This window comes from Prinia subflava, chromosome 10 (genome assembly GCF_021018805.1).
Source record: "Prinia subflava isolate CZ2003 ecotype Zambia chromosome 10, Cam_Psub_1.2, whole genome shotgun sequence".
NCBI lineage: Eukaryota > Metazoa > Chordata > Aves > Passeriformes > Cisticolidae > Prinia > Prinia subflava.
Window position 1 is genome coordinate 23,763,539 of NC_086256.1, and position 27,946 is coordinate 23,791,484.

The window sequence follows — 27,946 nt, forward strand, 5'->3', positions numbered from 1 at the left end:
TGTCACCATGGCGCAGCCTGCATGGACAGGTCCCGGTGTCACCATGGCACAGCCTGCAGGGACAGGCCCCGGTGTCACCCTGTGCACAGCCTGCATGGACAGGCCCCGGTGTCACCCTGTGCACAGCCTGCATGGACAGGCCCTGGTGTCACCCTGGCACAGCCTGCATGGACACGATGACTCTGAAGGTGTCTCCTCACGGCTCGGGGTGAGGAGCCACTGCAGGAGGGAACAGCAGGAAGCATCACACAGCAAAGGCAGTGCCAGCAGCCATGTGCCACACAGACAGCAGGAGGAAAACATGGACAAGCAGCACCCCGGCCACATGAAAGATGCATCTGGGAATGCAACACATCTGATCTGGGGAAGTTGAGGGATTTTGTGGATGGGCTTGACCTGACCATGAAGCAACTACACCTCTAGGTAGAAAAGCGGTGGAAAATTTCAGAAAGTGCATATCAAAACAATATTAGAGCAGACAGGTCAGGATGCAGACTTGCAAGAGAATGAGAGCTGGGCTGCTGGCAGGAGAGCTTTGCAGGCATTAACTCGGGGGATCCATCGTGGCAAGGGCACAGCAACTCACTCATGGCCTCGATCAGGGTGTGCACAAAATTCTCAGCCTCCTCCTGCAGCGACTGCTGCGGCTTCATGGGCATGGGCAGGAAGCCGTAGTGCTCACGGTTGCAGATGAACATCTGTACTCCTGGGGATCACAGAAAAGCAGAAATTATAATCAGGCCTGCTGGCAGGGCATTTCACTGCTGTGGCTACATAGCCACAAACACACTTGTGCCAGTCCCAAAAAGTTCTGCTTCATAAGCAAACCATTCAAAATAACTCCAGTTCCACTTTCTGTTTTGCCTGGCTGGCAGCAAGTGGCCTCTCTCATAAAACCAATCCCTACTGGCTGCCTAACTAACCCTTCAAGGGCCTGGGCTGACAGGAGGAGGAAGAATGGCTTCCCACTGAAATAGAGTGGGTTTAGATTGGATATTGGGAAAAAATTGCTCCCTGTGAGGGTGGGGAGGCCTTGGCAGAGGTTGCACAGAAAAGCTGTGTCTGGCTCACCCCTGGAAGTGTCCAAGGCCAGGTTCAAGGGGGCTTGGAGGAACCGGGGACAGTGAAAGGTGTCCCTGAAAAGAGATGATCTTTAAGGTCCCTTCTAACCCAATCCATTCTATTCTTTATCATAGTTTCCTTTTGCTAGGAAATAAACGTGATACATTTTCACCTGTGCTTGCAAAGGACTTTGAGGCATACACATGCCAACAACCTTTGAAAGGCCAAGTCACCACCAAACACAGTCCTTTCCTCTCCAGAACTAATTTTCAGTGTGCCCTGAAGATTAAAGGAAAATCCCAGAGCGAGACACCAGTGAGGAGAACAGATGTGATAGTGTTAACATCCTTCTACTCAAAAGCTTTTGCTTTCTCTGTTTCCCATCTTGTTGAAGGTGGGAAACAGAGAAAAGGTGCAAAGCCTGTCCTTGGAGCAGATGCATTTGCAGGGCACAGACTCACTCAGTGGGAACATCCCAGCACCAGCAGAATGCTTTCCCTCTGGGATGACAAGGATTTGCTCACCACTGGCTGTAACTCTGCCTCTCACATCAGGCAACATTCTCAAAAGCCACATCCAGAAAAGCCAAGGGAAGTATTTCTGTTGTTTTACATTGAGTTCTGGTAAGGTCCTTTATTAACTAACCCAAATCAAAGCTGCTAGAACCCAAGCAACCGACCAAAAACTGTCTTTGTCTTTTTATATTTTTGTCTTTTTTTTCTCCTTTAATGAAACAAGCTTAACCAGCCCCCCCTACCTCGAGGAAATAAATGAAAAGCAGACACTACCTGGTGTGCTGATGCTTTCATCTATTAGTGCCCCTAATCCACGGTATTTTTAGCAGAGCGGAACTGTTGGCACTAATGACTCCCGTGTTTCTCTCATTTGAAGTTCTACAAGTAAATTGCTTGCTATGCTACTTGCCAAAACATATTCAGCTGTCAGCTGCAATTTAGGTGAAGGGCAGAATAAAAAACTACTGCCTGCTGACATTAATGGATTTGGCACTGATCTAATCAACTAATCTTATCTGGCTCACTGATCTCTGCTCTTATCTTCCGCTGCCTTGAACTTAATCTGCACAGATTCACACCAGTGTTCCTGTTCTGTTTGGGATAAAAGGTACTTGAAAATGGTAAAGCTCCCGTGAAGTGGGAGGGGGACTCACTCCCAGCTCTTTTTGTATTATAAAGTTAAATGATTGCTACAAGGGATAGAAAAACTACAGGTATTTTCATTAATATCCTTAATGGGCTTTAAAGGCAGTGTCCAGGATTTACAGTCATGTCCTAGAACTGCAGCTATAGTTAAGGAGCCAAAATTGTCCCCATTTCCCTGTGACCAGACCTTCCTCCTGGCTGGCTCAAGGGCTTCAGATACCCAGGCTGAAAGGCAGCTCAGGAGATCATGGAATGGTTTGGAAGGGACCTTAAAGCTCATCTCCTTCCACCCCTGCCATGGGCAGGGACACCTCCCACTAGCCCAGGTTACTCCAAGCCCCATCCAGCCTGGCCTTGGACACTGCCAGGGATCCAGGGGCAGCCACTGCTTCTCTGGGCACCCTGTGCCAGGGCCTCAGCACCCTCACAGGGAAGGATCCCTTCCCAATATCCCATCTAACCCAGCCCTTTAGCCAGAAGCCATTCCCCCCATCCTGTCCATTCCTTGTCCCAAGTCCCTCTCCAGCTCTCTTGCAGCCCCTTTAGGCACTGGAAGGGACTCTAAGGTCTCACCCGAGCCTTCTTTTCTCCAGGCTGACCTGGCTGGCTAAAATCTCTCCTGTGAGTGCAAGGGGCTCTGCAGAGTCCAGTGCTGGCAATGACACATCCGCTCCGAGTTGTGTTCAGATTCAGGACTCCCACGTCCCAAATCTGAACACAAACAGGCCACGTCCTCTCTCAGAGGTGGGACCACCTCTTTGGAGCATCACAGAACAGCTGCTTCCAGCAGCAGATTCCCTGTTGGAAATCGATGGTTTGATCTGAGGTTTTAAGCAAGCACTTGGCCTGGACAAAAGCCAATATCATTTCTGGCTTCAGGGAAAGTAAGTGAAATTACTCCAAAAAGAAGTTTACCTTGAAGCTCGCACATTTTTCACATTTCTGAACTTGGATGTCATCATTTTATCCTGGGTGACAAAACTCAGCCCAGGACACAAGTCAACAATCTGAGCAGATCAACAGGCCAGACAGCTTTAATGTCATGGGTCAGCCCTGGAAAAAGCTAGTATTGTAGGAAGAAGGAAAAAATGATGGGTTTGAATCCCAGAGATATTTCTGAAGCAGCTGGAGCTAACACACTGCAGTTACCACATGGGTTGGAGGCTGCACTTCTGGGAGAGCTGTCAGAGGCAAAGAGTGGAGGAGTAGATTTTAAGCAGCCTGCTTTGCTCTCCAAACTTAAACCTCAGCTCTCCTCTAGAGCCAAGACGTGGCACTTGAGGACATGGCTCAGTGATGGATTTGGCAGTGCTGGGCAAACACTGGACTGAATGGCCTTGGGGGGGTCTCGTGATTCTGCACTGATGGCCTCATGCTCAAAGTCAGGACCCTGAAGCTGCTCTGCAATTCAATTCTCACTTCTGCCCCCAAGGGTTCTAATTTCAGCTCTTGCTGCCTCTCATCCATCATTCATCTCAGCATTCCTCATCCTCTCACAGCTGATTTTGAGAACGCCCTGCTCAGTCTGCCAAGACAACAACATCATTTTTGCTGCTGTCAAGACCTGCCAACCAGACCCAACACTAAAAGGGAAACTACAGTCAGCTGGTGGCTGCTGTGCTGGTGTGGGAACAGTGAGAAGGAAGGCTCAGCCTGCAGAACAAGAACAGCAGCAGCAACAACAAAAACAACAACCCTTCCTCCCTTGGCTTTCTCCCTGCCTGCCTGTTCCCAGCCCTTCCCGCTCTCCTTAATTTTACATCTTCTGCAGAAGACAGGGAGCACCAACTGCACATCATTCAGAGGATCCATGAACAACTTTTCCTTGATAATTCACCCCAGCAAGTCACCAACCCACTCACGATATCTGAGCAGAAGGCACTTAGGGGTGCTGCTGAGGTTTCACCAATTCCTTTTTCCTTATAATGCCCCAAATCTTTCCCTTTTCAACACAGCAGGCAAAGAACAACACAGATGGGCATTGCAGGCTTGGGAGCTCCCTTCAGCTCTGACACTGCTGCACAGGACTGCCAGGCTGGACTCTGCTGGAGACAGACACTCACAAGAGCAAAATGAACAGGACTAAACATCCTCACCACAAGCATGAAGAGCAGCAGCATAAGGCACTTAAGAGACAGTGATGTCTCAGCAAACCTGGAGCTCTCTTAAAACACCAACAGCCAGAGATTTCCCCTCCCTGGAAGTACCCAAGGCCAGGCTGGACAGGGCTTGGAACAACCTGATCCAGTGGAAGGTATCTGTGCTCATAGCAAGGTGTGGACTGAGATGAGCTTTAAGGTCCCTCCTAACCTGAACTATTCTAGGATTCTATGGTTGAAGAAGAGTCTCTTGTCCTAACCCCCTTCCTCATGGATCTTTTGGAAGTGGTAACTTTAGATACCTCACCCACAGAATACCTTCCAACTCTCCCAGCACCCACCTGTGTTCACCTGCTGTGACACAAAGGGTGGAGTCACAGCTTTTGTCTCTGAAATATTGCCCCATCCCACAAACAGCCCCCACATCCTCTGAAACTAGCAGCAATCCCAAACTGCCTTTCCAGTCACTTGCTGCTGCTTATCCCTGACTGGATCCCAGAGAGGAAAGGGAACAGGGTCTGAGATCCACACGGAAGCGCACCCAGGACTGTGGGCTGTGAACCTGCAGTGGAGGTCTGTGTGTTTCCAGGAGTGACCCCTCCCCAGCAGAGGCCCTGGACACACCTGCTTGGCGGCTGGAGAAGGCAAAGACCATGATATCATCGAAGCTCCAGGTGTAGTCCTGGTGGGGCGGGTAGAACGCCAGCTTGGCAGAGGCCTCCTTCCTCAGGTCAATGAGGAACGTGGAGTGGATCATGGGGACAGCAAAACAGCCCATCCTCTTCCATTCCCGGATCAGGGGATACTCCAAGGTCCTCCTGTAATAGCCCTGAAACCACAAAGAGGGGGCTGCTGTTACCAGACGTTCCAGTTCCAAAGCCGTTCCTTAGCAAAAGCTCACGCCCTGAGGTCTCCAGCACAGCTTCACCAGGGCTCAAGTCTCAGCTTTTATTCTGTCTCCCACTGGGAAACAGTTCAGTCAAGTATTTAGAAACAGTCTTCATCCCAAAAATTAAAGACTGACTTTCTCCCTACTTTTTAGTTGCTCTTGGAGAGCCCAACCTTTCCACTGCAAAATTCCCCTGCAATGGAGCTTCAAACCTCAGACTATTTTCTCCTGGTTCTTCAAAACCCTTTTTGCACTTAGACTCTCCAGCCTGATCCTGGAAGCTGCTGAGCATCCATGACATCCTCCACATTCAACAAAGTCCATTTAGTATCTCAGAGAATTGGACCTGCAAATTAATTCAATCTATGACTTTAAAAAAAAATAATTTGTTGTCACTGCAGTGAAGGCAACATTTCAGTCTCCATCAGCTGTGTAAGAATCCCTGCTTCCTCCATCCTAGGGCAAGCAGGTTTGGTACTCACTCCTGCCTGTGTGCAGGGAGGCACTTCAGTTAGCTCCTGGATAATTCCCTGTACCCAGGAGCTCTGCCAGCCTTCCAGAACTCTGGGTCAACACCCACAGTGTGTGCCTCATGTGGAAATAAATACACTGAATTCCTCCAGGAAGAAATCCCTAGAGCATCAAATTGACATCTGGATGGTTCAATCCAGAGCAGACTCTGGGCTTTACAGAAACAATGAGTCACCAAAAGAAGTTAAAGCTCCATTTATGTTCTGTTTTCCATGAGCACTCAGGCACTGGCTGAGCAGAAGCCAGCAGAACTGCTCTGCCCTGGGCTCTGTGGGGCCAAGGCGTGGTGCACGTGCCTGGTTATGGATCTGCCATCTCCCTCTGCCTTTCAGACACACTGACCACAGTGTGAGGATGGGATATCCCAAACACAGCCATCCCCACTGCCACAGAAAGGAGCAGGTGGGCAGGGATGTGACCAGCACCCCCACCAATGGGAGAGGTAACACCCCCACCCTTTAACAGACACCTGAGAATGCCCACAAGTGAAGGTGCTGGACACTCATCTTTCCTCCTCCAGTGGCTCACTCCTGGTTTTTGGGGCTGTCCCCTGCTCATAAATCACGTGTAGGGAAGGAGGGCTCCAGCCTCCCTGTGCTGCTGCTGCTGTGCCTGTCCCAGGGTTTGCTCTGTGACAGATAAATGTCATTCTGTCTGGAGCTGGGCCTGGCTCACCGTGGCTCCGTGCTGGGGGCAGGCTGCCTTTCAGGATGTGCTCCAGCTGTTATCCCCTCCCCAAGTCCCCTGGGAGAGCAAGGCTGAGCACATGGAGCCCTGGGACTGCATGCAGAAACAAGAGAAAAGGAAAAATAAAGGCAGAACTTTCCTCCTTCTGTTCATTCCAGCAGGATTTTTTTTTAAACAAATTTTGCAAGATGCCTTTGCTAGTTTTCCTCTCTCCTTTTCTCAGATAGTGCTGGTAATGGTGGAAACTTCCTCCTGGGGCTGGTGCACATGGGCAGAGATCCACTCCAGCCTGAGACGCAGGGCTGATGTACCCCAATGAAAAACCTGGCTGGCTCAGGACGTAGCCTTAAAAACTTAAAGCACAACCAATCCCTTTGCTATAGAGTTTGTATCTCCATTTTCAAACAAAGTAAACAAACCCAAGTGAAACAAGTAAACACACCTCGTCACACCGCCTTTCTTATCTCTATATTTACTTTCCAAGAATTTTGAAAGTTCAGGGCTTTTTCCTGCCAGTTTTTATCCAATTGCTTAGTCTGAACTGTGGAACTCTTTGCCAGAAGATCGTGTGGGTGCCAAAAAATAGATTCAGACAGGAATTTCTGTAGAATAAAAAAAATCACTGAGAGCTTTAAAGGCAAATATATTCCTCAAAAACCCAAAGGGGACTGCCCAAGGAAAGAAAAGTAGTTTGGGGAAGTAACACTCACTTTTTTGCCCTATCATTCTACTATTCCCTAGACATCTGCAGATGAACCTGTGCTCTGACCCAATGCAATTGTTATGTGGATCAGAAGTAACACAAAAAGGTAACACTGAGAAGGCAACACGAAACTCTCATTTTTAGGCTCAGCACCAGCACCTGTTACATGCATACTTCAGCACACACATTCCCTACAAGGCAAAGGATGTTACCACACTTCAAAAATCTTGTTCATAGATGAGAAAGATAATTTAGACACAATGGAGATCTGTGGAAAGAAAAGCAATTCCTCTTGGATCAGCATCACTATACAAAAAACCTGGCCTAAAATTATGCACCAAGTGTTTCAAGGCCGTTACAGAAACAGGGAACCACCTTAAAAAATCTCTGATCGTTCATCAATATTTTTTGTGTGGTTAGTGGGATCACACCACATGTTAACACCACCTCAGAGCTACAGCAGCTTCTGTTCAGAAGGAGCAGATGGGAAAAGCACACAGAACAGGAAGGATGCCTGCTGCCCCAGAGAGAGGGGCAGGAGCCCCCTGAGGACAGCACTCACACAGCCCCCAGCCCCTGCACAAGGTCACCTGCCTGGGGAGTGATGCCACACCAGAAGTTGGAGTACAGCGAGCGGGACTCGAGCATCGGCGCCACCAGTGTCTTGTTTTCTGCTATCAGCAGGTTCAGGGTCTGGGGGTTGGTCAGTAAATTATCTGCATCAATAAACTAGAGAAGAAAGAGGGAAAAAATGTTAATAGATGAAACAATATGATTCCCCTGATGGTTTCCTGGGAATGAGGCAGCCAGAGGCACACGACCAGCCCTGGAGTGGCCATGGGCCCCAGGCAGTGCCTGTCTCCTGTGCTGCCACTGCCAGGGCACCTCTGGCCCCTCACAACGATGAGAGACCTCGAGGGGCTGGAGCACATCCACGGAAGAGAATGGAGCACCTGACAGGAGGGTGCAGCCAGGGGGAGTTGGGCTCTACACCATGGAAGTTCAGATTGGATATCAGGAAAAATTCCTTCTAAAAGAATGGCCAGGCACTGGACTAGGCTGCCCAGGGCAGGGGTGGAGTCACCATCCCTGGAAGTGTTTGAAAAATGTGTGCATCTGGCACTTGGGAATGTGGCTTAACGGTGAACACGGCAGGGCAACGACCAGACTCGGACATCTCAGACCTTTTCCAACCTTAATGATTTTATGATTCCATGAGCAAAAAAAAACCCCTAAAAGAAGTGAGCTGGTGGGTTTGACCCCATAGGGCACAGGGCTGTCCCAGGGAAACCTGGGGGCAGCTGCTCCTGGGCACAGCAATGAGTTGGGCAGAGAGCTTCCCTGACTCCACACAACCTCATACCAGCACAGCTCCCTAGCTGCCAGGGAAAATAACACGACTGAAAATTCAGGACAATTTCATTCTGTGAAGAGCATCAAGAACCACTCCTCCACTGCCCTCACACCTCACCTTGCTGGGAGGCTTTGGGAACACCCTCCTCACAGTGACCAAAGGCAGCATCGCCCCACAGCTGCTCTGGACAACTATTTCCCTTACATTTCATCAGGTGAGGGTTCAATCTGGGGCACCCTTGCAGGTACCTCCCACCACCAGGACTGTGCTCAATTCTGATGCCTGTGGAGAAAGCTCTGAGCTTAGTCAAGGACTCACCTCCCTCAATGCAAAATCTCTGGCTCACCAGATGAAGAAATGACCCATGATATCTCAATTTGTCTTTAGATGGAGAGCAAACTTTTGACAGACCCCAGTATCCAAGTGAGCCCCTGGAAAGCTTTTGCCTGAGGCCAGGTAATAACTCAAACCTTGTACTTACCAGGATATAGTCTGACCACTTCTCCCGGGCACTGCGCAGGGCAGCCTGTCGCAGCTTCATCACGTGAGTGAATCGGGAGCTCGGCCAATGTTTTGGCCCAATTTCTTCTGGGTAAGACCTAGAAAAGAAAAAAAAAAGTGACTGCAATCCATGTCTGGGCTTTATTACACCAGAAGAATGAAGAATGAAGAAGGAAGGAGGGAGGAAGGAGGGAGGAAGGAGGGAGGAAGGAGGGAGGAAGGAGGGAGGAAGGAGGGAGGAAGGAGGGAGGAAGGAGGGAGGAAGGAGGGAGGAAGGAGGGAGGAAGGAGGGAGGAAGGAGGGAGGAAGGAGGGAGGAAGAAAACAAGAGTTCCATTGCTGCCTTCATTATGAAAGCAGAACAGCATTAAAGTCACCTCAGACAATCCAGGAGAGGTTTTGAGAGAGAATAATTCCAAGTTCCATGCTGACATGAGCACAGAAGGTACCGGAGAACAAGCAGTGCCACAGTTTCCTACAACCCAGCAAAGCAGCACCATCCAATGCAGGAGCTGCTGTGGCAGCAGAGAGGGGACCCCCCAAACTGACCCGCCTGACCTCGGGTACAAACCCATCTGCCCTCTGCTGGGCTGCAAACCCAGCCCCCCTCAGCCCAGCAGAGCTGGGATGTGAGGATGAAGGCAGCCTGGCCTCCCTGGGCTCTGGGCATTATTAGGAACTGCTAACACATCCCGGGAACAGCTCCTAAATCTCCCAACACCCGGCCCCACGAGCCCCAGCACGGCAGCAAAGTCACATGCACGGCTCTGCCTTCAGGATCAGCTCCAAAAGCAATGGCTTTTTAACAAAGATGGAAGGGAACTCAGGGGCAGATCCCAATGAGGAATAAAAATCCAGGACTTTGAAACAGTGCCAGTGTAAGTCAGGAAAGGAGCTAAGAATTTCAAAAGCTTTTTGCAGTACTTAAGCAAAGTTTGGCAGGATGAAGAAAACACAAGTGAAATGAAAGGATTAAAAATGTCTATAAAACCAGCACTCTCTGGGGGTTTGTACCACAAACTGCCCATCACTGCAGTGAGGAACTCGAATATAAAAGCAAGCCCAAAGGAAGGGGAAACTGATGTAATTTTCCTTGATGGAAGAAACTGAAAACAGAACAAACCCAGGAACAGCTGATCTTAAAAACAAATAAAAATTAAAGCACACCATATTTCAAAGCAATGGTCCTGCAAGGCATAACATGTGGAATGAAATCTAGTTCTCTGAGTCAGTACTTACTGAATATTTGATATCTCAGAGCTTTCATAGATACTATAGATTTCTCTGATTCCTTGCAAATAAAGAAGGGTAATTTTAATTCCCTGTAGCTCTTAATGTAATTTGTTTACCACGCAAAGGGAGCAGCTACAGATGCTGAATAACTGTATGGAAAATACTTTCTTCCACAAAATTCTGCATGAGGTGCTTCACTGAAGTCAGAGACCTTATCTCACCTTTTTCCTTAAGAACACAATTTTAATGGGACAGACTCCAGAAAGCAAATAATCCACATTTTGACACTTGGACATTTTGTGGGACTCTTGATTTGGGAACAGAAAACCTCGTGAATTTGGGCTGTGCAGCCAAAAGCCCTCCCAGGTACTCACCGGGGCTCCTCCATGGGCCTCCACTCCACGTCGTGGTACAGGTGCTGCACATTCTTCAGCCACTCCCTGAGGATTGCTGTGGTGTTATCAATGTTGTGGTCAGTGGCTGCCCTGGAGAAAAGGAAGCACGTTAGCACCAGTTTGTGACTTTGCCTAAATCCCTGCTTTAACATGGAGTGCTCTGCCCAGTCCAGCCACCAGAAAAGACAAGACCTGCACTCGAGGTTTAACCCCAGCTGGCAACTGAGTACCACCACTGTGGAAAGGGGAAGGGAACAAAGCCTGTGGGATGACAAAATAACCATTTAATAACTGAAACAAATGACTAAAATGTGCCATTAGTGGAGGGAAGGAACACAGTGCTCGCTGAAGAATGGCTTTTTCCATCAGGGTTCAGCTGAACAGACTGGAACAGACTCACATCCCTGACAGCAATCCCATGGAAAGCTCCCACAGGGGCCACACACTGCTCTCTGCCTGGGATGCTCAAGCCTTCAGGTCACAGGACGAGTGAGCCAAGTCCCACCCCAGCTGCTCCTGCCCAGCTGCCTTCCCTGGGACCAGGGCTTTGCACACCCAGCAAGGGGCTGTGTCAGACCCCACCACAAACTCCTGCCACTGAAAGGGCTGCTCATTTTTCCTAGCTGGAATGGGCAGGAAAGCGCAGTCCCATGGCAGTGCACAGCTCAGCATACTCCACTGGGAATTTATAATCCCTTCACTTTCCTCTGGGAGTATAAACAGTCCCACAAGGTCTGGTGCAGACAGTAAAGACAGTGTGACACACATCACTGAGGGGAGGTTGCTGGAAGCTCCCCTCAACTGCTACACGTTTCTTGTTTCATCCTCGAGCTCCAGAGACCCAAAGGCACTTCCCAGAACATCCTCCATCTTACTTAAAGCCACAGCTCCCTGTAGTCAGGGGAGGACATGCAGAAAGGAGCCACATCCCAAATCCTACAGCTACTCCAAAGCTATTTCAGGAAAATACCTCCACTCCAAATCACCATATGACCCTACGGATGAAAACCAGGACATGAACCCTTTTCAGTTTGTGCAGCAGGAACAGACCATTCCCATGGGGTCTAGCCTGCTTTAAAGTAAAAAAGAACACAGAACTTGGATTTTCAGTTTATTTATAATCAGAGCACCAAAATCACTTAAGGCCAGGAGGCTTATTTGTTGAATATTTATTCATGTCTGCTGAAACAATAAATAGTTCAGCAAGTGTAAGAGGCTGATTCCTGTGTCATTAACTGCTCTCCTGTGACAGAGCAAGGCTGGGCTTAGTCATGGCTTCAGGGTTTGCTTTTGACCAAGACCCTGGCTCATGCTGCACTGTAGATCTAGCTTGCAATGATGTTCAGACTGGACTAAAACAGGCACAGTGCTGACCTGGCCTAAGTCCAACTTGCTCCATGTGTTTTATGGATGAAGCTCATCCCCTGGAGCCCATTTTCACACACTTCCTTGGGCTCCCACACCCACCAAGGCATTTCATAGGTCTCACCCTGCTTTCCTCCCATGTTCCAGCTGCACAGTCAGTGAACAGCTCCAGAATTCCTGAAATACCAGAAAACTGCGGAAATGGCTTCACGTTCATGGTCATCACTGGAGCTGCAGTGGCACCAAGAAGGTGGCACTGGGGCCACACTGCAATTGGGCATCACACAAACAAGGCTGAGACCATGGTGGCCACCCTGGGGAATGTCACAGCTCATCCCACAACATCCTCTTTTCCAGGTCCACACGAGCCTTAAGGACCATGGAGACCCTTTAAAGTAAGCACACAGCTTTCACAAAGTCCATGTGCCTTTCTCTTTGAGCAAGCCTCATCCCACTCTTTCTAACCTCATCCCAGTCCTTCTAACCTCACATAGTATCAGTGAGGACATATCAAGGGATTTGCTGCAGTCTGGGCAGGAAAAGGGGAAGCTTCAGCTGCATACATGTCAAACTAATCTCAGTTTTATGTTAGCTGCTCCCATCTCAGCCAAGAGATCCTTCTCCTTTCAACTTTGTGCACACACAAGCCCAAAATGTTTTAGATGGAGAGCTGTTTGCAGGGCTATGAAATAGAAACCCAGAGCTCTCAAATGAAACACTAATTTCTGTGACAACATGAAAACGTAGAGTCATTCAACCTCAGAGAAAAAGATCACCCTGATGGAAAGATGTTTCCTCAGTTGCTCAGAGTTGTTCACGAAGCCCAAATCTCTGACTAGCAAAAGAAACCTTGAAGTTGAATGACAGCGATTGGCATAGTTAGAGGAAGATCTCTGCCTCCCTAAGCACAACAAGGGGGCTGAAGGATACTCTGCCCATCACACCTGGAGCACTCCATCAAGGGCAGCAGGCCCTTGACAAAATTCACCCTGGATGACACCATCGGCCAACATCCTCCAGCCAGAGGATGAAGATGTGCAGAAGTAAGATGTGCAAAAGGGAGGGGGAGAGATCTCTAGCTCTACCCACAAGGAATCTACTGGAAAAAAATGGCATTTTCCAACCCAGATCATTCCATGATTCTGTGACTTTACTGCCCAGGCTGTCATGGTGATACATGGAAGGTAAATTCACATCCCAGTAGACTCTCAAAGACATGGATCAGCCAAGGCTCTGGCACAAAGGACGGACAGCTCTCTCCAGGACTATCCACCCAGCAGCATTTCTAAGCCCAAAAGTCCTCAAAGGCTGTTCCACCCTGGATGAAACATGCCCTATGACTAGCAGTTTGGCAAACCTTTGTTTTTCCAGCTTTGAGCTCAAAAAATCCAACAAAAAAGACCCAAACCAACCCCCCGAAAAACCCAAACAACCCAAGCCATTACAGAAACAATTATCACTTTGCTGTAATTGGGTAATGTGATGATTTGCTCTCGAGGGCTAAGAAGAGTTGTCTGACAGCCTTTGGAGGGGCCAGGCTTGCCTAATGCAACCCTCAGGGGTATAAAAGCAGCATTTTGTACATGAGCTTGTGGCAGTCCGTCACACTCCCAGTGCTGCCCTTTTTCCTTATCCAGTCCTTTGTTGTATTTGTTAAGGTTTAATAAACCTTTGAAAATTTTAAAGTGAGCAGTCGTTTCTCACAACTATTAGTTACAGAATAATTAATTTATGATCAAACAGCATCAGCACTGGCTGCTTTTGTAGTATCTGAACCACTAGACCTTTCCTCCCAGGAAAAAATAGCAGCTCTGGTGTTTGCAATAGCACTGTGTGGAAAAACAGGCACATACTTTTTTTTTTTTTTTCTGAAATGACAACCCCTGCACAAGAAAAACAAGCTAATTAAAATGTGGAGCAGGACTTCTCACTGGGAACAAGAGCTCCTCCAGCCCTGAGAGGCACATCAGGACACTCCACGTTACAAACACTTCTGTAGTGCTCTGCAGCATTTCAGGAAGCCAAGTACACAGCTAAGACTTCAGCTTGGTCATGAGAACACGTCACACCAGAGATGCTGTCACCTCTGCCCACCTCCCTGTCCTGCAAAAGTGTTTTTACTCCATCCTCTTATCCTTCCTGGTCCATGAGCTGCACTTGACAGGATGAAGAGAGTGGATCACTGTAACTCCCACTCATCTCACCAGAGCATGGCTGGCTTGTCCCCATGGCCCTTAGACTAAGGCAGTGCCTGGATTTTAGGGCGTATTTTCTGAAAGCAACTGGCTGAGCACAGCACCATTATCTGTGTGGGAGTCTGTCAGCAATAGTGTTGACCTGGCATCAGGTTCAAATCCTGGTTTTTGTGTGGATCAGCAACACCATCTTTAAGAGCTGATTAATAACATCTAAGATTTAATTAAAGAAAAAAGGTCCCCTTACAAGATTTACAACCTAAAGCCTGTGCAACACAACCAGGAAAAAATGGAGGAAAAAAATTTCTAATTCCTCCCACTCTATTCAGAAAAAGTTTAGTAAACAGACAAGGACAAATCTCCAGATGGACACCTCTATTCCAATAACATGGCAGCTTTTAACACTCAGATTTAAACCCATTTCCAATAAACAGAAGTTACATTTTTGAAAAGGTTGAGCGAGAATGTTCATATAGGGGCTTATGTCGACAGAACTACAACCACTTCAATATTTACTTTGGCTTTAACCAGGAGTTGTACCATGGACACAAGCCCTCATTGTTCATGCTCAGCAGAATACCCCCTCCCAAAAAAACTCACGGATCGTGCACAGTGGAAAATCAAAGCACGTTGTTAAGCACCTCCCGTTTTCATTAAGTAATGTGAGTAGCAGCAGCATGTGTGGAAAACAGCTCCTTTTACAAACTGCTCGTATTTTTAGCTTGATAATGTCTCCTCAAATTATGTTTGCAAAGGGGAGTTAATTTAGGTTTTGATGGTTGTTCTCCTCTTTTCCTCCCCAAAAAGGGAACTGAAAATAACAATCCCCCATATTCACTTCTCCACACTCTGGCCTGTTCTCCCAAGCTACTTAGTTCATTCACCTCAGGCACTGGGTCAGATGAGGAAATTTTCACCTTCACCATCAGTACAGGAAAAATACTAGAGGACAAAATGCACCTTGTGTGCTGCTGGCTTGTCAAGAGAATGGGGTCATGCTGTGACACAAGTTGAGGTAAACTCCACAGCCAGGGCCCTGCAGTAATTTTCCTACTGAATTTAACATTTACCACCTTCTCTCTTTGACAAACAGGGTGGGAGGGACAGCTTCAAACAGGGGTCAGTGCTTCACTGTCAAGCAGTGCAAAGCTGAGTCAGGACTGGAGGCAGCCAGCTTTCAAAAACAAAAGCTGTAAGAGGCTCCTTTCCCTTTCTGTCAGTGTTTTGAAGATGCTGGGCTTGAGGAGGGTATTGGGTTCACCCTTCATGGCTGTGAGAGGCAAATCTGGACAGCCAGGTTTGAGTGGGCCCTTCCCATCACTCCACTGAGAACACACAAAGGATGACACTGGTCGGGAGGCCGCTGATGCTGGGGCTGCATTGAAAATGGTTCACAGGGAGAGGATGCACTTGGCTTTCCAGGGCTCCTGCTGCCTCCACACACTGCAGAACTAAAATGTCAATGCAATCAAATTCCAGGAAGCCCCAGGGATATCCATTTTAACTGTCTCCCTTGGTTCCTCTCTGCCTGCAGCCAGGAATTCACGAGCCTTGCTATGGGATGTGGTCCAATATTGAGTTCCACTGAAGCAAGAGCCATAGGTTGCCCATGTGCCCTGAACCCACAGGGTCTTCTCCAAAGCAAAGCCCAAAGTCAATGCAAAGCCTGCTAGTAAATCATTCCTAACTAACAGCTGTAACACAGAAACTGGTGACAAAAGCACCAGTACCTCCCCCTTGGCCATTTTCCTGAGAGCTGAGCAGCAATAAAACATTCAAAGAGAGGTTACAGCTAGTACCAAAGTGATGGAGGAAGCACATTTCTGTGTGCTCTGTTCCAGAACCTGGGCTAACAGAGGTGCTCAAATATTCTAGGACAAAGCTCAGCCCTCAGAATAGGACTCAGCATCTTCCTGAGCACCTTCTGAGCTGAGCCAGCAGCAACAGGTACTGCAGGGGGGGTTCCCCCCATGCTCTGGGGAGACTCCAGGGATTTCAGACCCCAGAGCATTGGAAAAATCCACACCACTTCATCCAGCCCCAGCCACTATTAATAATTTACTCCAGCAGTCGCATGTTTTTTACCACAACACTAATGACACACAATGAACAGAGCACAGGATGCGAGTTTTAACCTCTGAATTGTTTAGATCCTGCATAAAAGCCTTTGCCTTTCAGTCCCTTGAGGCTGCCCCAAGAGCTCCTGGTCTGAGTGGAGCTGAGCTCCTGTCACCCAGGCTGCCCTGCTCATGCTGGGTGTGAGATCAGCCTGGCCAAAAATAACTGAAAAAGCAGAGTCCAGCCACAGAGCCCTAATATGAGTCAAACATAAATTTGGATTTAGATTTCCCAAAACAAGTGGTAAATAAAGTAACAGACGAGTCATTTCTCCTTGCTCTTTTTGTCTGAAAGCTGCCAGGCTTAGAAAACCAAGTCAAATATTAACCTCCCTGAAGCGGCAGTTTCCACTGGGATGGAAAGCCAGGGATGAATTACCTTGACTAGAAAACAGTGTAGCCAGAAGAGACTGGAAAAGAAGGGATGGATCCTAAAGAGGAAGGAAAGAACTCAAAACAAGACAGAAGCAAAACACTTCTTAAGCATGGTAAGAGAGTTTTAATTTCAGTTGTGAAAATGTCTGTTTTTACCACAGATCAAGTCCCTGGAATTATCCAAGGTGAGGCTGGACAGGGCTTGGAGCAACCTGGGCTAGTGGAAGGTGTCCCTGCCCATGGCAGGGGGTGGGATGAAATGAGCTTTAAGGTACCTTCCAACCCAAACCATTTGATTAGTCTATTGTATGATTTTAAATGGAGTTACCGTCAACTACTCTGTGTTCTCCTGCCCAGGATCTTCTCAAAAAAAGCAACAAACCAAGCAGGGTTCCCTGTATCCTTCCAAACACACTCCCAGCAACAGGCAGATATGGCTCTCACTCATCCAGCAGACTCGAGACTCAGGTAATAGATAATTTTCTTTTTCAGGTCTGCCAGCCCTACCTCACATCTGTGAATTTAAGACTTGGTATCTCAAATCCCTCAGATACCAAGGGGATCAGGGATAACACGCCATGAGACAGCTCCAACAATGTAGTCCAGAGACTCTGAACAGATCCAAACCATCTAAATCAGTTATTTTAGCAAAATTATGCTCACACACTTGATTAACAGGGCCTGAACATTCAGCCCAAGTTCAAAGAACTGTTTAAGCATTTAAATAAGTTGCCAAAATTCTAATGTATGTATAAGACTTTTTGGCTCCGTAGGGACTTGGCACTTGTTCTAGGGTTTCCTTAATTAAGGACAGACTTTTGGAAGTACCTTCTTTTGTTTTTCATTTTAACTTGGTCCCCAAGCCACCCGGGCCCAGATGGGTGGCAGGGAGCTGTGTGGGAGTGTGGAACCAGCAACACGAGCAGCACTGCTCCCTAGGCTGGGCAGCTGTACAAGAACAGGACCTCACAGCACAGGAATGCAGCACACAGGGCTCCCCTCTAACTCTTTCCCAGTGCCCTTCAGCAGCTGTGGATAATGGATTTTGCTGGCAGCAGCATTGATTTTAAAACCTTCAGTGGTCTTCCAAGTGAATGACTCACAGATGTATGTGTGTACATACTTCTGTACACACCAGGATCTTGGCTCTTCCCATGCTACCTCAAGAAATCGCTCACTTTCTTATCCCTCACTCCCCACCACTGAATCATGAAATCCCAGAATGATTTGGGTTGGAAGGGACCTTAAAGCCCATCCCATTCCACCTCCTGCCGTGGGCAGGGACACCTTCCATGATCCCAAGCTGCTCAAAGCCCTGTCCAGCCTGGTCTGGGACACTGCCAGGGATCCAGGGGCAGCCACAGCTACTCTGGGCACCCTGTGCCAGGGTGCCCCCACCCTCATTGTAAAAAGTGTCTTCCTTATATCTAATCTAAATCAACCCTTACGGCTCCCTCATGCTAAGAGTCAAAAAATCCCTGTGTAACAGCTTCCCTGGCATCCATGCAACGGGAATTCTCTCACAATGCAAAGGATGTTGCTGCTGCTTCAATCCCAAGTCCTCTCTCTGTCTCTTTAGTTCTCCCCATGCTCACCCTGCTGCTAAGCTTTAAAGAAACAAAAAACCAGCTGCATCTTGTGAGTACTTCCAAGCAGACTTGGCTTCAAGGGAAAAAGTCCCCTAAGGGAAGCCCAGGAAATCCCATACATGCAGGATTAGGGTGGTGACTGGCCTCTGAAACCAATTGTTCAAAGGAGGAATTAATTGCAACAGTTGTGCAATTTCTGAAAAGACAGCTTAATCCCAGCAACTAACTCAGACACCAGCTGATGCAGCTGTTTGAGATTAAACCAAGTGTGTAAACCACTGGGAAGGAGCACTGGTATTTAGAAATATTCTTGTCTCTGGATGGGTTTCATATTTAGGTGCTCAGCACCACTGATTTTCCCATGGTCACATTGAATACGGGCCTGTATCACATTGCCAAGGGTCCCCCAAAACAGAAACACCTGAAAAGCTCTGGTCTCTGCACCGAGCCTGCAGATACAGCACTGCAGAGGTCCTGCCCCATCCCTGGTGAGAACACTCACACCATGGACCACCAGACCCCCAGCATGGAGGGAAACACAGACCCAAACCCTTCAGTAACTTACTTTTTTAATTTATGGGCTTTTTTTTCCCCCCAGAAAAAGTCAAAGGCTTGCCCTACAAGTACCAGTAAGCACCCAGTGCTTGCCTCCCTGTCCCACACCACCCAACAAGAGCTTTCAGCAGTTCTACACAGAATCACAGAACCACTGAACTGTTTGGGTTAGAAGGGACCCTGAACACCTCCCATCCCACCCCTGCCATGGGCAGGGACACCTTCCACTAGCCCAGGACACATCCAGAGACAAACAGCATTAGCTGAACACAAACAAGTTATGTGGGTGAGGCTGGTATGTTCCATTCTTCCCAACTGAGTAAGAATGTACCCTTCCAGGCAAGACATTTTTAAGAATTCTTGACTTAAAATATGAAATATGACTTCATTACAAATCGGTTTTCATTCTAAATGTCCTACAAGACTAAAAGTAATTTCAACACACATTCTTGCTGGAATGCTGCATAATTAAATGACTACAAATAAGTGATTTTTCATCTCTTGTACAGTGCTGGCTGAAAGAAACAATGTAAGAAATTAGGAAACAAAACCAGAATATTTTAATTCACATGATTAATTAGGAGTTGAAGCAGCAATAAGAAACACACCAAGCTAATTCTGGAGCACAGGACAACTTCTTTTACCAATTGAGAATCTGCTCTGTGATCTGGAAACTGGCAGGATGTTTTGTGTGATGCTGGAGAGCTTTATACAGGAACTGACCCTTTCATGTGAAAATTTTGCTGATAGGCAACAATAAAGCCATTCTTCACAAAAGCTGTCAGACAGCTTTTCTTTGAGGCCACCACAAACCTAAAATAACAGAATAAGAGAACAAGAAGAGCTCAATGAATGCCAGCAACAGCGTTCTCTGAGATGAACCCCATATTTAGCACTTGGAGAAGAAGTCCAAAAGGATTTGGAGTAGAGAAATAGGCCACAAACTGCTCTTTCTACAAACAAAGTGGGAAAGAATGCCTGGCTATCCAAAAGGATTTTATCTCTGGAGAGAGAAAAATGGATGTGTTTAGAAGGGCAGGAGATGCTCAAAATGAAACAGTTGATGAAGACCAACACTACTCCATATTTTCACATCAGACTCCCTGGAACTTTCAAACTTTATCCACAGCTTGATGCAAAGGTCACTCAAACACAGATTGTTTTTTTCCCCCTGCAGCACTCCTCAGAACTAAGTTGAAGGGCTGAGGGAAGCCCTTCACTGAGTAATTTACAATTTCTGTTAGGAGGCTTTCAACAACACCCCTGTGCAGACCCTGCAACAGGACTGCCACCCCAACAGGTCTGTTTGAGGTCAGCTCTGAACTCAGGGCTGATCTCCATCCAAACTCTGTGTCTCTCCAGTGGACCAGGAATTCCTTTGTTGTTGCTGCAGGCTGAAGAGGACTGTCAACAGGACAAGAGCAGCAAGCCCTCCAGAGCTGTCTCCAGCAGGCTGCTACCTGCCTACATACTCAGGTGCACAGAGACATCCTGAAGACAACCTCAACAGTAAAGCATTCAGTGTATGTGTGATGATTCCTGAAAAAAAATGTGCCACAAATGCTGGGAGACACCTTCCAAATCAGCAGGGCTGGATGTGTGCATCAGGGATGTGCTCACTAAATAACAGCTTGGAAAATGCCACCTGCATTTGCAAGCTTTGCAGTCACGTTGTAGGGGAACACACTAGACCTGCAGAGCTGACTGTGGCACCTCTGCTTTTCTATGCCCACCTCTGAGAAGGCTCCTTTGATCAACACAGAATATGCTGAATTTGAAGGGACCCTCAGGATCATCCAGTCCAACCCTGTCCCTGCACAGACACCCCAAAAATCCTGCCCTGTGCATCCCTGGGAGCGTTGTCCAAATGCTCCTGGGGCTCTGGCAGCCTTGGGGCTGTGCCCATTCCCTGGGGAGCCTGGGCAGTGCCCAGCACCCTCTGGGGAAGAACCTTTCCCTGATCTCCAGCCTGACCCTGCCCTGGCACAGCTCCAGCCATTTTCTCAACTCCTGCCACTGGTCACAGAGTGAAGATCACTACTTGCTCCTCCCCTACCCCTTTGAGTTGTACAGTCAGAGAAAGCTGAGGCCCAGATGTGCTCCACCAGTACACATCCATTCCACCAGAATAAAAACCTGCCCTTGCTCACAAAGGCCTGGAAAAGGGGAGTTAGAGGCAGGAAGAAAGTCTGGACTTGGGCAAGGTCCCAAGCTCAGGACTGTCCTAATGCAGCAGCTTCAGCACAGAGTGACCCAGTGTAATACCAGCGACACATCATCCCAGGAGCATCCCAGCAACTCCCAGCAGGCTGGGGCACAAAGCATTATACTCCTGTTCCACCACCCTATGGAAAAGTCTAATTGCAAGAGACAGCAAGACAAATTGGAGGTCATTTGGCTGAAGGACTCTTGGCCCTGTGTGCAAGCTGTCCCCCAAGAGAGCGGGGGACCAGCCCTGGGCTCCCCTGTCTGCTGGCAGCACACACAGGGTGTCTGCCCACACCTTCCCTGCTCACAGGAATGAGCCTGGCCAAGCCCACACTACTAACAATCCCCTGGCTAATTTGCACTCAGAAATATGACTCTGCATTTCTCCATGAAAGGGCTCACTGTCTGGGCACGGAGAGGGCTGCAGCAGGAGCATGTGCCAGATGAATGGATTGTTACAGACACATGGAGAAATCCCAGTGCTGCCGTCAACACGCACAGGGTTGTTGTCAATCCAACGCCGTGCTCTCTCACAGGGAGCTATGCCAAGTTTAAAGGTTTAAACCCCAAGAGAAAGCTCCAGACTTGCCTTGCAAGGCAAAAGCAATTACAACAATTAAAGTTTTTTCTCACTGCTCATGCAGGGAAACTCTTTCCACTCCACTCTTTCCATTGCAGGATCAGCAATGCTCCCACCAGGAACAGATGATACAGAACACAGACCAACCTAAGCACAGTAAGGAAGGGTAATTCCATCCCTGCCCCTAGAGCTGATTACCCTGGTGTGTTGTACCAGGTACCTTATGTTGCCCAAAGCTGTGGCTGCCCCTGGATCCCTGGAAAAGTCCAAGGCCAGGCTGGACAGTGCTTGGAGCAACCTGGTCTAGTGGAAAGTGTCCCTGCCCAAGGCAGGGGGTGGGACTGGATGGGCTTAAAGGTCTGTTTCAACCCAAATCCTTCTGTCATTCTGTGATTACAGAAGCAGACAAAGCCAGCGAGGGTTTTTCCAAAGGAATTCAACCTCAGGGTAGCTTGAGAGCAGTAGTTTTCAAACTGTGATCAGCAGATGTCTGTGAACTATTTCTAGTTTGCTTGGGAAAGGTAACAAAAAGTCTATCATATCCAAGTCAAAGTTTGCTATGCTGCACAGGAAAAAAATGTTGGGTTTACGCTCAGCCGATGGAATACCATTCCCCTTTCACTGCTGCTGGAAGGGTCAGAGCCAAAATCCTCCCCAGGATCAAGACCGCCCGCTAAAACCTCACTGTGTGATCCCCAGCACTGTCTCAGCAGGCAGCACAATGAGCTGTCTGTGCACCCAGAAACTCTCTGAGCTTTAGACACTAAGAATAGCTTCAGTTTATTCTTACAGAGCAAGATAACAGGGCCAAGGCTGGCACAGGCACATCGTAAACACTCCTGCTCTCCTCAGCGGGCTGTGAATTACTGGCTGCTTGCAGGAAAACTGGGCAACTTCAAGGATGATAAAATCCCAGGTGTTTATAACATGTAGTACAGACACAGAGGAATAGAAACCGAAGTAAATTTCTTGACTGCTTCTTCTACAGCTTCTGTACAAACAAGTCAGTTACCTTTGGGATGGAAAATGTTAGCACAGAATCTGCTTTCAAAATATAGTCAAGAGGTACAGCAAGAAAAGTCAACCATGGATCTGTAACAAATTCTTCAGGAAAAAAAAAAAAAAACAGGAGGAAAAGAGCTGCCATGTTTCATATCTTGTATCTCACAAGGGACCCAGGCACTGCCCTAGATCACAGCAAGCCTGCAGGCAGGCTGGCCTTCCTCCTGCTGCTGGAGCACTCCTCTTCCAAGCCACGGGGCTGTCCCAAGGGGCAGCCAACCCCACTGCTGCACAGGGGCTTTCTAACATGAACCCCTGGACTGGTAATTCAGCCCCACAAGACAGAAAGAACCTCTGGAGGTCATCACGCCTCCCTTCCTCGAGCAGGGCCACCAAGACCAGGTTGCCCAGAATCGTGTCTGGATGGCTTTTGAATGTTTCCAAGGATGGACACTCCTTTCTCTAGTGACCAGTGATAGGACATGAGAAAATAGAGTGAAGCTGCACCAGGGGAAGGCCAGGTTGGACTGTTAGAAAAAAGTTCACCAAGAGGGGTGTCACTGGGACAGGCTCTGCAGGGAAGTCATGTCACCAACCCTGTCTGAGTTCAAGGAGGTTCTCAGTGAAGGTCCTTGTCACACAGTTTAGTTTTAGGTAACACTGTGAGGAGCAGGGAGTGGGACTCCATGAGCCTTATAGGTCTTTTCCAACTCAAGGTATTCTGTAGTTCTATTCTGTAATTGTGTTTCTGCAGGGATCAGTCAAGTCTGCAGGCAAGGGAAAGGTTCTCCTCACTTTTACAGCTAGACCACTGTGTCCATTAAAGTCTTTTCCAATCTTAATGATTCCATGATTCAAGGCTTTGCCTAGAGCACAGCATGAAGTGAGGCAAGGAGTGGGACTGATCTGTCCATGGCCAGCCTGCCCCCTCACCACATAGCCCAGCAGTTCTGGGACCCCAGCCCAGCCTCTGGGCCAAGAGCAAACAAACAAGAACATGCTGGTAGAAACCAGGAGAAATCCTGGTCAAAAAGCTCCAGGTGAATGCTGGGGAGAGCACAGCTCCACAGCTCAGACATGGATCCTAATCTCCAACATGGGCTGCAGGTGCCCTCTCACAGGCAAGTTACATCACAGCCAGTAAGAGATTTGCATTATTGATCCCATTGAATACTGTCAATACTGAACCTGCTGAGGCTTGTTCTTAACTCACTCAGGTGCATGGCTGATGGGAAGACAGAGAATCCTAAATGGATTGGGTTGGAAGGGGCCTTGAAGCCCATCCACTCCCACCCCACCATGGGTAGGGACACCTTCCACTCGACCAGGCTGGTCCAACCTGGCCTTCCACGAATTCACAGGGCTAGCACCTCTCTCCAGCAAAGGAGAAGAATTTCTGCTTTAAAAACACTTTTCAATCTGACCCACAATATCAGAAACAAGTAAAGAAACCTTAAAACACAGTAGTAAAAGTTAGCCCTGTTCCATATGCTCCTAGAAATGAAGACATGAAATCCACCCAGAGTCTCTCCACATTCACCCCAAGATATCCAAGGTGCTGCTGCTGATGGGAGCCACCTGAAGGAAGCGAATATTGTCCACAAAACACATAGCCCAGGATCCTGCTGCCTGCCATATGGTCAGGAAATGAAGGGAGATGATGAGGGCAGCTCAGGACAATCTGTCTTTAAGTCAAGGCACATACACCAGGGTTAAAGTTCGCGTTAACATTACAAGGAACCATATAGAAAAAGTAACGCAAGAAAATGAAAAAGAAATAAATCAAATGCTCAGCATGGTTCCAACTGGTTTGCCACTGTCACTGAATGATAAAATGGCAAATGGCTGCCCAGCTTTCACCTCTGCAGCAGGGAAGAGGTTTTCCCAATCCACACAATAACCATAGCAGGAGACAGTTTGGGAGCCAGGCTGTCATTCTAGTGGAGCACATCTACAAAAAAGCAGGAGAACGACTTTGGACAAGGGCCTGAAGCAACAGGACACAGGGAATGGCTTCCCACTGCCAGAGGGCAGGGTTAGATGGGATACTAGGAAGGAATTGTTCCTTGTGAAGGTGGGGAGGCCCTGGCACAGAGTGCCCAGAGACACTGAGGCTGCCCCATCCCTGGAAATGTCCAAGGCCAGGTTGGAAAGGCCTTGGAGAAAGCTGGGATAGTGGAAAGTGTCCTTGCCCATGGCAGGGGGTGGGACTGAATGAGCTTTAAGGTCACTTTCTGTGATCTTACATAACATTGCACTCACCACCCAGGCTTTAGGGACTTACTCATGTCCCCTTTGTGGAGTTAATTAATTCAGACCCCTTTTCCAAGCACTTCAATGCCTCCAGGAAGCTCAGGCTCTTCTCCACATCATGTCTTCACTATTAAACTGAGTTTGACGTCTGGGGCCTGACCTTCCCTGTGTGTCCACCCTCCAAGCAATCTGCAGACCCTCCTTTTCAACACCTGCATAAAGCATGGTCTCCCCCACCACCCAAGCATGCAGAGGTTGTGTGAGGCAGCAGCCAGGGTGATGCCCAGGGTGCAGTGTGTTCCACTCACACTCCACAAAGCGGCACAGCCAGAGGATAAGGCACCTAAGTTAGTCACAGACTCAGGAATAGCAGATTTTTGCCTTTTCAAGGATCATCAGAGCTTCAGAGAACACCCATGGAAAGTAACCCAGACAGAACTACAAAACTCATTTAACCTCCTGTATCCTGGGATCAAGGACTCAGCAACAAAAAAGCAGAACTGAAGTGTCAGCGCTGGAGATGTGACCAGCTCTTCCCTCTGAGAATCAGCAGTTCAATAACCCGACCAAAGCAAACCCTGTGAACCTGACACACCTCCAACACAGAGTATTTAATAACATCAGACCAGACATTTCCCCTGATCCACTGCAAACTCACAGCACACAAACACAGCAGGTTTCATTACTCTCTCCCTGGCACGGGTTTGCCTTGGCATAAAGGACCTTATGCCAAACTTTGCTTTCACCAACACTAAACTAACACTTACAGTCATCAGTGAGTTATTTTAGAGTTAGACTTTGCTGAAGCCAGCATGGAACTTGAGACTTCATAATTTTGGCCTAATTTTCCTCAAGTAGCCAGTTACCCTGGAAAACAGAGGTTCTCTGAATTGCATGGAATGGTACACTGCTTGAAAATAAATGGATTACATCATATTTGTAATATGGCAAATGGCTAAAAATGTTTTATAATTAAGGGAATAGAAAAACAACCACTGCAGCCAAGCAGGGAAAAATATATTCAGTCTTTACAGATGAAGTAGAGAGTTTTCCTGGATGTAATTCTGTCCATCCCATTTCAGATGAAGAAACAGCTGAAAAGGTGACAACCTCATATGCTGACAGGATTCTGAATAAAGGGGGAGGGAAAACACAACAAACACCACTTTGCTAGGATGAAATAATGAATCTATCAATTAAAATCTTCTGATTTTTTTCCAGATAAATTTTACAGTGTTCTTGCTTTGAACAGCTATGTGTACTCATCTGCAATGTACCTCTGGGAATGAGGTGATGGAAATCACAGAGGTCACAGGCCATTCCCAGAGGCCCCCAAAACCCGCAGCAAGGGGTCTCCAACCTTGCACTGAGACAGCACTACAGCTTCATTTTACAGAGACAGAAGCAAAACCAGAAAGATTAATGGATTTTCACAAGTCACCAAAAAAAAAAAAAAAAAAAAAGAGTGGGTGTCAGGGCTGGGAATGATAAAATAAGCTAACACTCCTTCCAAAATATACACTGAAATAAACTACAGATTTCAGCTTTTGTAGAGCAGTTTACTTAGTGCATTCACAGAGTACTTGTCAGATGAGTGGTAAGTATATGTCCATGGCAATATCAAGAACAACTTTTCCTCTGTTTCTTTTAAGAAACTCTCACAAACTCACAGATAAAATCTCTCTTCCCATCCAAGTAATTTGTCTCCAGTACTGAAAAGTACCCCACTCTGGGTTTTCAGATACAGGGTTCCAGATTTTTAGGGTTTAGTGTTTTAAAGCAGTGAAGTACTAGTACTGGAAAGAAGAAAAAAATTAAAAGCAAAGTATTTCTACTTTAAATTCCAAATACTTTGGACCAGCTAAAATGTCTGGATCTGAATGTCTTCAATTTGTGATCTCAGGGATCACAAATCCACGTCTCCTATGGACACACATGTGCTGGACACATGGCTGCTGTGGGGTCAACACACGGGACATATCACAGATGTTAGGGTCAGAATTCTCTCTTGGAAAAGATTGACTGGACTCAAACTGATGTAAAACTGTGCTGTGCTAATGGCTGACTTAATGCTAAAGAGAAGACAAAGAAAAACAGTGAGTTCTTAACTCTAATCTTGTAAGCTGAAGGCTCTGCAGCCCTCAGTAAGTAATGCTGTACATTTCCCATCCCCAGCTAAGGAAATGGGATCATGAAAATAGAGGAACACTTGGAGGATGGGATTGCTTCCTCTGCAGTACACAACACCACAGTTCTCCCTTCTGCTGATCTGTTCTCTTTGGGAGGACTTCAGGGAGCAGTCACTGGAGAGGGACAAATCTCAGGGAGCACCCACTGAAGACAGGCAAATCTCTGGGAGAGCCAAGCACTGAAGGCTGCATCAGCAAGCATGCTGTGGTGAAGAATGCAAATGCACGATTTATCTCTTTAAGGTTTAATCCTGACCACAAAGGCACAGTTTGAAGACTGGTATTTTCCCCCCATCACTGCCTGGATGTAAATAAAGAGAGGAAATGGGCACTTAGGTCTAACAGTAACCAGTTCCTAGGAAAGTGGGTAACTGGATGCCCAGAAAAACGCACCTGTGCCTTTATTCTGCAGAGCATGGTTCCTAACCCTGCTGTTTCCCCATGGGAAAGATTCCCATCTTAGCTATCTCCATTCCAGGGGATGAAGTGCACAAGATAAAGTGCGTTCCAACCCCAGCACACTTGCAGGTGTTGGACTTGACTGTTCCCTCAGGGGACAGGGACATGTCAGGGACATGCTCCGGCCCAGGAGCCCTGCACGCATCACAGCACTCATCCAGCAGCATTCCCAGCCTGGACATTTCAGCTCCCTGGGGCTCTGGGGCCATTTCAGAGGCTGGAAAACTGAATTTTTGGAATACCTCAGCACAACGTACTGCTGTGGTAGGAATGAAAGAGCAGAGAAAGTCCAGCTTCAAGGAACCCACAGTCCCTCTGCTAAGCATGCAGGAATCCAGTCCCAGGCTCGTCCTTTGCCAGGGGTAAACACCATCCTAACCCAAATCCCAGTACTTCACAGGGAATAGCAGATATTATGCCACAACTTTTTATATACTACAAAATAT

At 47.7% G+C, this 27,946-nt stretch overlaps 1 protein-coding gene across 1 annotated transcript in view; it reads right to left on the reverse strand.

The window, feature by feature from the left end:
- Positions 1 to 27,946, reverse strand: part of COLGALT2 (collagen beta(1-O)galactosyltransferase 2) — a 47,054-nt gene that overhangs the window by 6,807 nt on the left and 12,301 nt on the right. The window contains exons 2-6 of the mRNA XM_063407751.1: positions 10,593 to 10,703; positions 8,967 to 9,084; positions 7,726 to 7,860; positions 4,946 to 5,150; positions 587 to 706 (exon numbers count right to left, since the gene is read on the reverse strand). Coding sequence (XP_063263821.1) covers positions 587 to 706; positions 4,946 to 5,150; positions 7,726 to 7,860; positions 8,967 to 9,084; positions 10,593 to 10,703 — 689 coding nt within the window. The remainder of the gene's footprint in view (positions 1 to 586; positions 707 to 4,945; positions 5,151 to 7,725; positions 7,861 to 8,966; positions 9,085 to 10,592; positions 10,704 to 27,946) is intronic.